Source organism: Gadus macrocephalus, chromosome 4, assembly GCF_031168955.1.
Source record: "Gadus macrocephalus chromosome 4, ASM3116895v1".
In the NCBI taxonomy this organism is placed as follows: Eukaryota; Metazoa; Chordata; class Actinopteri; order Gadiformes; family Gadidae; genus Gadus; species Gadus macrocephalus.
This window is the reverse complement of record NC_082385.1, coordinates 28,457,143-28,467,142: the sequence shown is the minus strand read 5'-3', so window position 1 is coordinate 28,467,142 and position 10,000 is coordinate 28,457,143. Positions and strand designations below refer to the sequence as shown.

Genomic DNA, 10,000 nt, shown 5'->3' with positions numbered 1-10,000 from the left:
CATTAAGTTGATGTAAAGTGCGTTATAAATAAAATGTATTATTATTATTACAACCTCGTAATCATAATGGATCACATGTGTTTGTTGATCAAAGACGACATGGAGTCCGCAGAGAACCGTTTCGCCCATCTGTTGCAACCGATCCGGGAGCTCACCAAGAACTGGGACATCGACGTGGCCTCGGAACTCAACGACTATCTGGAGGAGGTAAAACAACAACAAACAAACCTTCTAGTGGTTCTCTCAAGCATGTTTGACAGCAAACAACGTGACGACGACTTCTACGGAGCCGCGCTGGTCACCGGAGCACACTGGATGACGTGACGTTATATAACGCGCAGTCATGTAAACGGGCACTGGACGATACAACGTCAAATCACACGCAGACATTTGAACGCTCTCGTCTTCCTCTGACAGCTGGATGAGATATGCATCGCTTTTGACGGAGGGAAGATCCAGTTGAATTTTGCGGAAGCAGCACTTCTCATCCAAGGATCGACATGCATCTACAGCAAAAAGGTAGTTTGTTATTTGGTTGATACCGTGGCTGGTTTCGCCTGTCTCCATTGTAAAGGTTTTGTTTTTTCTTCTTCTTATTCGGAAGTTATGTCATTTTAAGAAGAAATCTCTTCAGTACCGGTTTGTAATTTGCAACGTTTTGCACTTCAATTCATTATTTCATCCTGGACTCTTTCAGGTGGAGCTTCTGTACAGTCTGGTGTTCCAAACCATGGACTACATCAACGACAAAAAACAGAGGTTTGCTTCCTTCTTTACTCTGCAACACCTACCGTGTTCACAGCATGGGATACAGGAGCTACCTCGAGGAATATCTGTAACACCTCCCCCTCCCTGGGGGAGGTGTTGGTGCTTTGGGCTGGCAGCAGCCACAGATAGCAACAGTAAAACCATCCCTAGAGAGATGCCGACCGCCACTTTGCTCTCGGGCTCTAAACAGGCGGGACAAGCAGGCGGGAGCAGCCGACAAGGAGGTCGAAGGCGACCACGAAGCAGACGACAACGACGACGGAGACTTCATGGTGACCGTTGCTTCATTACCATTTCGTCTCGGTGCTTCATCTTATGGCTAGGACCGTCCGTCACCTCGGTTTAAAGATCCTGAAGTGAATTACAGTAAAAAAAAATACATTTAAAAAGATTTATAAATTGAATAAATGAATAGTGTACTTACTTTGACGGCTCAGTCATGGAGCTGACTCACGGTGAGTTCAGCTGCGTGTCTTTAACGGGCGTCGCACACGGAACCTTTTCGGCGTGGCGCCGGGACAGCCGAGCCCCCTCGCCATGGCAACGGAGAAGACCCGCCGCCAAAACGATTGACCTCATGTTGTTTTTGTTGTTGTTGTCCCCCCCCCCCCCCGCAGTACCAAGAGATTGACTCCAGCACTGCAGACATGTCCCAGGAGTCTGACTCCACCGCGGTGAGAACACCGACACACACACCCGTCCGTCCGTCCGATAGGGGTCATTAAGGGGCAGACGTGCTTTTCTTCAAACAGATAACTTATTTTTTGAGTCTTCATTGTCATTGTGTGTGTGTGTGTGTGTGTGTGTGTGTGTGTGTGTGTGTGTGTGTGTGTGTGTGTGTGTGTGTGTGTGTGTGTGTGTGTGTGTGTGTGTGTGTGTGTGTGTGTGTGTGTGTGTGTCTCACAGCCGGTGCACGTGGCCCCCCTGGCCCCGGAGGCCCTCATCCTGCCCGAGACCCACGAGAAGCAGAAGCTGCCCCTCATAAGGTGGGCTCCGCGTCGTCACGGGTTACAGAGGCCCCTCCCCTCCGATGGCCTCTTGACCAGACGGCCGCACCCCCTACCTGCACCTCATTGACCTGTGTAAATATTAAAGGGGGGGGGGGGGTTCTGTGCCACCAGGTGGGAGTGTGATCAGTCGTTACAGGCTGTTTGAAAACCTGCCTCTCTTCCCTGTGCCTTAGTGACATCACAAGGGGGGGGGGGCGTTTCCCCAACATGTATGATGGACAGATCAGCAACTTTTTGCCACAGTCCACTGGGTGCACAGCCCGGCACTACCCAGCATGCATCTTGGTGGACACGCCCACTGCTGAGGTCACCACGGCACAGGGAAGAGGCAGGTATTCGACGGCTTGTTAACGGCTGACCACACCCCTACCTGGTGACGTAAGGTCACCCCTCGAATGGACCGAGGACGCTACAGAAAGGTCCCCAGGGTCCAAAATGAAACGCGTGTCACCAGCCAATCGGGGATCGATTTGTCCGTCCGGCGGCTACAAACATTCTGGGATTGACGTTAAAACGACGCGCTCGGCCGATGAATGTCTCCGGTCCGATAAACGTCACAAAGTGTATTTTCGACCCATCTGATGGGCGAGGTGTTTCTAGTGCGCGGCGTTAGCAGGACTCCGTGGGGGGGGGGGGGGGGGGGGGGGGGGGGGGGGAGGGCGGCGGCGTGGACGAGGGTGTGACCGGTGTCTCCCGTCCCGCAGCGCCAAGGGCGAGGTGCTCGGGAGCCACAAGGACTTCCGCATCAACACCTACATCCCCGGCGCCCAGGACCTCATCCTTCTGACCCACGGCCTCGCCGTGTTCACCGCCGCGGAGGGGGGCCCCGACGCCGGGGGCCACTCCCTCAGTCAGCCACCGCAGGAGGAACCTGGTAGGTCGTGCCCCCCCCCCCCCCCCCCCCCCTTATGACTTAACATCATAACAACAACGGCACCAGAACTCCACTGAACTATTCCCACCACACAGTCGACGTGACTGCAGCACCAGAGGCCCCCGGGAACCACGTTGCCGCCGACGACGACGACGACGACGACTTCATGCCCCTCCAGGACCCCGGAGAGGAGATGGACCAGACGCCAGAGGAGCACATCGAGAGACAACAGGTGCTTTCATACTGGGCGTCGACCGACGGGGATCCTTTAGGGCCGATACCGATTGTTATTGTTTTCATCAGCTTTAGCCGATGACCGATTGGCCGATACCGATTTTCTTGAGCCGATGCTGCTTCTGCTCCCTCAATTTACATCATGATGATAACCAATGTTACATGGCTCGATTAAGAAAAGGAACATTTATTGAACTGTCTGTTAATCGTGCTGGCGAAAAAAATTAAATAAATAATAATAATAATAATCTGCGTAAAATCGGCCGTGGTCGATACACGTAAAAAACGCAAATATCGGTTGATAATATCGGCCAGCCGATATATCGGTCGATCACTATTTAATACTGCTAGTCTCTAGTTTGCCTCGGGGGGGCTAATCCCAGGGGGGGCCCTAATCCCAGGGGGGGGGGGGGCTAATCCCAGGGGGGGGGGTAATCCCAGGGGGGGGGGGCCTAATCCCGGGGCCGCAAAGGTTCTGACCCCGGCCGGTGTTCCCCTCCAGGCCCCCAGCGAAGGCAGGATGTTGCGGGAGCGACCGAACCCCCAGGCGGCCCAGAAGGAGGCTGAGGAGCGGAGCAAGGGCCAGCAGGAGAGGGTACGAGACCATCGCTGCACCCGTCACCACCAGCAGCGGCTACCAGTCACTGTCTGAGAACATGCTAGGCCCTGTGGGCTAAGGGACATGCTAGGTCCTGTAGGCTAAGGGACATGCTAGGTCCTGTGGGCTAAGGGACATGCTAGGTCCTGTAGGCTAAGGGACATGCTAGGCCCTGTGGGCTAAGGGACATGCTAGGCCCTGTGGGCTAAGGGACATGCTAGGTCCTGTAGGCTAAGGAACATGCTAGGTCCTGTGGGCTAAGGGACATGCTAGCTCAGGGACATGCTAGGCCCTGTGGGCTAAGGGACATGCTAGGCCCTGTAGGCTAAGGGACAGGCTAGGTCCTGTAGGCTAAGGGACATGCTAGGCCCTGTGGGCTAAGGGACATGCTAGGCCCTGTGGGCTAAGGGACATGCTAGGTCCTGCGGGCTAAGGGACATGCTAGGCCCTGCGGGCTAAGGGACAGGCTAGGTCCTGTGGGCTAAGGGACATGCTAGGCCCTGTGGGCTAAGGGACATGCTAGGTCCTGTGGGCTAAGGGACAGGCTAGCTCAAGGAGAGGCTAGGTCCTGTAGGCTCTGTCGAGAACATGATAGTCCTTCAGCATTACACTGTCATGCAAAGACGTCCCCTGCCCAATGGGCATTAAGTTAGGGTTGGTTGTGATTTGTTGTCAGATTGTTTCCAAGGCGGGGGCTAACGACAAACCAGATAAACAAAACATGGAGCGGATTCATGAACCCGTGTTTTATGAATGAAGTCAGTGGAGGTAATGAGCCATCTTCCACGTTTTGTATTTCATTTGTTATTTTAGGCCAACACGTGGCAGCTGCATAACCCCTATGACGTCTTCGCCGTGGACAAGCCTCTTAAAACGGGTAAGAAAGAAATGAAACAATCATAACGCACACTACACGGTGGGATTTTCAAAGTAAAAGCCCCGTGGTTCTGATGGACTGTGCGTGGTGTGTTTCAGGGAAGTGCTACAAGGTGCCTGACGGGCTGAACGACGGCGGGAAGAGGAAGAGGAAACGTCCGGACACGCTCCAGGACTTCAGGAGCTGGTTCACCGGCCTGTGTGAGTGAAGCTCCGCCTCGCCCCCTGGTGGTCGTTTGGTGTAATGAGTAAGCGCGAGGGCTGCTCCATTATGGGAAGAAAATCGGTCCCGATTATTTTGGTCAATACTGAAATCGCGATTATTCCAACGATTATTTTTTTTGAGTTTGAAAACATGCCGTATTTATTCAGCGTGTCTCTCCCAGAAACACTTTGTGACTGAGAACGTTGAAAACCTTTTTCGCCTTAAAAAAAATACACCAAATGGTCAAAAAGAAAATGTTCAAATCTAAAATAAAGGGCTGATATGTATCCAGCTGTCCAAAGAAAAATCAGAAACTTGATTATGTTAGTATTGTGATCGTTTGAAAAAATCCCCCCTAAAATCGAAATCCATCAAAATTGGATTAATCGCTTAGCCCTAGTAAGGGCTATGGATTATTGATTATGTTTTGTGTCTTCTTGATGTTTTCAGTTAATCCCCCGGAGCACAAGCTAAAGGGCGGTCCGGCGAGTACAGGTCAATACATTTCTATCACCAATATTTAAAATCAATTATTAAATCAAAAACGGTATGCATGTTTAACCTTTCATTTTTGTGTCACAGATCTGAATTACGTTTACTTGAGCAAAGTGAAGGAAAAGATGAAGACGAGGAAGAGGATCAACAGGAAAGCGGTAAGTGGTTGTTAGGAAGCGTGTGTGTGTGTGTGTGTGTGTGTGTGTGTGTGTGTGTGTGTGTGTGTGTGTGTGTGTGTGTGTGTGTGTGTGTGTGTGTGTGTGTGTGTGTTAGACAGTCTGGGTGTGTGCGTTAGACGGAGTCTGGGTGTGTGCGTTAGACGGAGTCTGGGTGTGTGTGTTAGACAGAGTCTGGGTGTGTGTGTGTGTGTGTGTTCTCACTGTCCTGCGGTTCCCCCTCCCCCCACCAGGGGGTGGTGGTCTCAGACGAGGAGCTGAGGAGAACCTTCCTGCAGCCGGCAGGAGAAGGAGCTCAGAGGGAGGAGGAGGACGGCCCGGAAGAGAACCGCCTCCAAGACCTGCAGGGTAACACACACACACACACACACACACACACACACACACACACACACACACACACACACACACACACACACACACACACACACACACACACACACACACACACACACACACACACACACACACACACACACACACTCCGTTTTGCGTAGGGCCCCCACCAATGCGTCACGCTCTCCTCCCATCAAGGTGGCGATGACGACGGCTCGGACGACGACCACGAGCCGTTGGACGACGTCCCCCGCCGGGTTCGGAGGCGGGGACGACTTCGTAATGCCAGGTAAGATGGCGGGCGCCTGCCCTCCTTGATAAGCCCCTCCTTCAGGCCGCGTCTCGCGCCACGGAGGTTCAGCCTCGAGGAGACACGCAGGAAAACCTTTTGAAGCTTGAAAGGAAAAAAAATTCCGTCACATGAGGATTGATGGTACTCAGTGCTGCATTCAGCCAATCATAGGCACTGAAGGGTCCGTACAGATGCATGCTGGGTGATTCCAACTGTAACATGAATAAACATCTCCCCCCTCGGTCAATTAGGTGTGGCCTTTTAGCGTCCGTGGCTAACACGACGAGCTACATGCTGACCTCCTCTCCCTTCCTCTTGTTTGTGACTCAGGCAGCCAGGGGACGAGCTGAGCTACGAGGACCTCGTCAGGAAGAGCGTGGTACGTACCCAATCTCCCCCCCCTCCCCTCCCCCCGCTTACCCAACCCGGTACCGTCATCCCGCTCAGCGCTCTGTTCTGACCCGCCTCCAGGAGCAGTACCTGGTCAACTCCAAGGGGTACGCCCAGGAGACGGCTCTGTCCCGCCGGGTCAAGGAATGGGGCGACAAGCTTCGCCCCGACCTCGTGATGCAGGTACGGCCCCGATCACGTGACCAGGTGTACGCGTATGCCCGCTTTAACACCTCATAGCCGGGGCGTCGTCGGTTCAGACCATCCACTGAGGTGAAAGGGGGGATATTATGCCAGAGTGTGATCAGCCATTACACACGCTGATTGACAATCTGCCTCTTCCTGTGTCACGTGACATCACAAGTGGGCGTGGCCACCTGGATGGATGACGGATAGTGAGCAACATTTGCATCAGTTTTTGATCCTGGACTTTAACACTGAAAACACACAAATCGTCGACGTTTTTTTACCAAAAAAAGGGGCTGCTTTTTTTTCTATCCATTCTTACAAATAGCAATATGAAACTTCACACACTCCTGAACGTCACGTCGTGAGTGTCCATTAACGTCCCGTCGTGTCGACCAACCTCCCCCTCTTCCTCCCTCCTCCCCCTCTTCCTCCCCCCTCTTCCTCCCCCGCCTCCTCCCCCTCTTCCTCCTTCCTCCCCCCTCTTCCTCTTCCTCCCCCCTCTTCCCCTCTTCCTCTTCCTCCCCCCTCTTCCTCTTCCTCCCCCCTCTTCCTCCTTCCTCCCCCCTCTTCCTCCTTCCTCCCCCCTCTTCCTCCCTCCTTCCTCCCCCCTCTTCCTCCTCTTCTTCCCTCTTCCTCCCCCTCTTCCTCTTCCTCCCCCTCCTTCCCCCCCCCCCCCCTCTTCCTCCCCCCCTCTTCCTCCTTCCTCCCCCCTCTTCCTCTTCCTCCCCCTCTTCCTCTTCCTCCCCCCTCTTCCTCTTCCTCCCCCCTCTTCCTCTTCCTCCCCCACCAGGAGGAGCGGCCGACCTTCGACATCCACGACTACAGCGACCGCATCGTGGCGGCGCTGGGCGACGTCGGCCGCAGCCGCTCGCTGGCCTCCGTGGTCGGCGGCCTCGACAACTTCGAGGTCTGCAAGTACATGCTGGCCGCGCTGCAGCTGGTAGGAGGCCCGCCGCGCGCACCCACCTTCAGGGCGTCTGCATTGACTCATCATCATCACATATACATCATATATACATTAGTGCTGTCAAGCGATTAAAATATTTAATCGCGATTAATCGCGTTAATGCCATAGTTAACTCGCGATTAATCGCAAATTCGTCTGCATTGACTTATCATCATCATATATACATCATATATATATATATGTGTCAATGAAGTCACATTGCTCAACACAACTATCTGATTTCTTTGACTTATTAAGTTACATTCAGGGCGTTTAGCAGATGGTTTAGTCCAAAGAGACTTACAAAAAGTACATAGGTCAGAAGAAGAGAAACAACATTATATCGCTGTCGGTACATTAAGGATGTTCATAGAACCGAGTGCCAAGCACTAACCATCGCTAGGTTAACAACAAAGTACATCGAGGAGAAGATGCTACACCGAGTGATATTTTTAAGTGCAGGACGTACAACATCCGATAAGTGGGCTACAGGGACCCTAACCCTAGGCAGGGTTAGGGTTGGATTTCCACAACCCACAAGAATGCCTTGACTCCAACGCACCCCCGCCAGCTCCATAATGAGGAAGGTACCGTAATGTTGTTGCCCCCCCCAGGCCAACGACTACACGGTGGAGATCAGCAGTACCCCGGGGCTGGAGGAGAGTGTGGACACCATGGGGCTGACCCTCCTCACCACGCACAGGGCCAACGACCGCTTCAAGACCATGGGGGGCGCCATTTGAGACCCCCCCCCCCCCCCGCGGGGCCCGAGGCCAGGACACACCTCCACCTGGACAGAAGCGCGACGGACGTCTCTGAAACCCACGAAGGGGAAATCATCTGGCACAATCTTTGGAACTGGACTGAGTTTACCTCAAAATGAATGGATTTCATGCGGGCTCATTAAGTGCTGTTGATTTAACCTCGAACGTTAATCTCCGCTCTTTATTGAAAACACCACTGTGCTCGTATCTCGGCAATATAATTAACATGCATGCGATTTTTTTAAGACTTGCTTGGTAAAAGATTAAGCGTGATGTCATGTTTTTGTTTTTTTTAAGATTTTGTCAAATTCCTTTGCTACGACTTTCCTATACAATCTGTATTGGCCTACAATGACTAGTTGATTATCTTTCCTGATTAGTAAAAATAAGTATATACAACTGATCACTCACACACAGGACAGCACACTCTTGACATTGCACAAATATTGTTTGATGTTTATGTATATACACAGATGTCATTTTACAGCCAACATTAAACAACCAGAACTCCTCATGGTTATGCTAACCGCAGCAGGTTCTGTCTAGGAGTCAAGTGCACCCACAGAAGTGTGAGTTCCTAAAGTCAATAAGCATCGAAACTGGTCACAACTTCACGTGCACCTTCATGTGGTTCCGGATGCTCTCGGAGATCTGCTCCTCGCTCTTCATGCGGTTGTAGTAGTCCAGAAACAGGCCGTCGGGGTTCACTAGGTAGATCAGGATGGTGTGGTCGACGATGTAGTCCCCATCCTCGTCCTTGGGCCCCGCGCTGGCGTACACGCGGTAGTCCCGCCCCGCCTCCTTCACCTCCTCCTCGGTGCCCGTCAGTCCGATCAGCCGGGGGTGGAAGTCCTTCACATATTTACCCACCGCTGCGACATCGTCCCGCACCGGGTCCACCGTGACGAAGAGCGGCTGTACGCGGGGCAACGCCGGGTCCTTGTCCAGCGCCGCCACCACGGCGCTCAGCTTTTCCAGTTCTTCGGGGCAGATGTCCGGGCAATGAGTGAACCCGAAGTACAGAAGCACCCATTCCCCCAGGAAGTCCCTCTTGTTCCGCCGGCGCCCCGTGTGGTCCGTGAGGCAGAAGTTGCCCTGGCCCAGGGCCACCTTTTTCAGCTGCTCGATGCGCTGTCTCTGCGCCATCTGCTGCTTCTCCGAGTACACGTACCACCAGACCCCCATCAGACCCGCCCCGAACACCAGGGTCACCACCAGCCGCGTCCGGAGCTGCAGTTTGGCCGATTTTGCGCCGGGCTTGGGGCCCGTGGTGAGGAAGCATCTGTGGATAAAATGAGCTGGACCGGTGGGCCGAGCTGTACAACCGAGGAGTCTGGAACTACTGTTAAGAGGCTGGTATCGGCAGACGGCCTGCGGTGTTGAGGTGTTGGGGGGCTTCTGTAGGGGGGAGTGGAGAGGGGCTCTCTGTTGGTCCCTCGCCGCCCTCAGAGCGCACCTCAGGAGCGACGTCGCGCCACCGCGGAAGTCACCTTGGATGAAGCTCGCCAACCCTAGCATGGCCATGTCTTCCTCACAGGACGGACAGCCGACTTAAAAGAATAACTTAACGGAGAGGGGGTATGAAGCACAACGCGTGTGTTAAAACGAAGGCACAGCAATGGTGCGATTCTGCAGACTACATGAAACCCTCCCAAACTTTAGATTAATAAACCGACCCCGGTTCATTCATTGATTTCAACCAGAATCCCCTCAATCATGACGTACCTTTTTTTAAAGGAGCTCAAGTTGTAGCAATAGTGAGTGACAAGGTGTATAATGTTAATTGATTAACTATCACAGTTCAAACTGGCTAAAAGGACACTTATGTAGCCACTCGATTTGAGCTA

The 10,000-nt window shown here is 53.1% G+C and overlaps 2 protein-coding genes across 2 annotated transcripts in view; one reads left to right on the top strand and one right to left on the bottom strand.

Annotated features, from left to right (window-relative positions):
- Window positions 1-8,684, top strand: part of ncaph2 (non-SMC condensin II complex, subunit H2) — a 9,665-nt gene extending 981 nt beyond the window's left edge. The window contains 20 exon segments of the mRNA XM_060049148.1: window positions 95-207; window positions 418-519; window positions 698-759; window positions 959-1,040; window positions 1,386-1,442; window positions 1,675-1,754; window positions 2,483-2,652; window positions 2,748-2,884; window positions 3,389-3,481; window positions 4,298-4,361; window positions 4,460-4,561; window positions 5,016-5,060; window positions 5,148-5,218; window positions 5,470-5,584; window positions 5,771-5,816; window positions 5,818-5,875; window positions 6,211-6,243; window positions 6,336-6,437; window positions 7,234-7,383; window positions 8,004-8,684. Coding sequence (XP_059905131.1) covers window positions 100-207; window positions 418-519; window positions 698-759; window positions 959-1,040; window positions 1,386-1,442; window positions 1,675-1,754; window positions 2,483-2,652; window positions 2,748-2,884; window positions 3,389-3,481; window positions 4,298-4,361; window positions 4,460-4,561; window positions 5,016-5,060; window positions 5,148-5,218; window positions 5,470-5,584; window positions 5,771-5,816; window positions 5,818-5,875; window positions 6,211-6,243; window positions 6,336-6,437; window positions 7,234-7,383; window positions 8,004-8,132 — 1,806 coding nt within the window. The 5' untranslated portion in view covers window positions 95-99 and the 3' untranslated portion in view covers window positions 8,133-8,684.
- LOC132455279 (protein SCO2 homolog, mitochondrial) overlaps window positions 8,583-10,000 on the bottom strand; it is a 2,034-nt gene continuing 616 nt past the window's right edge. The window contains exons 1-2 of the mRNA XM_060049118.1: window positions 9,879-10,000; window positions 8,583-9,716 (exon numbers count right to left, since the gene is read on the bottom strand). The exon at window positions 9,879-10,000 is cut by the window's right edge and continues 616 nt beyond it. Coding sequence (XP_059905101.1) covers window positions 8,757-9,677 — 921 coding nt within the window. The 5' untranslated portion in view covers window positions 9,678-9,716; window positions 9,879-10,000 and the 3' untranslated portion in view covers window positions 8,583-8,756. The remainder of the gene's footprint in view (window positions 9,717-9,878) is intronic.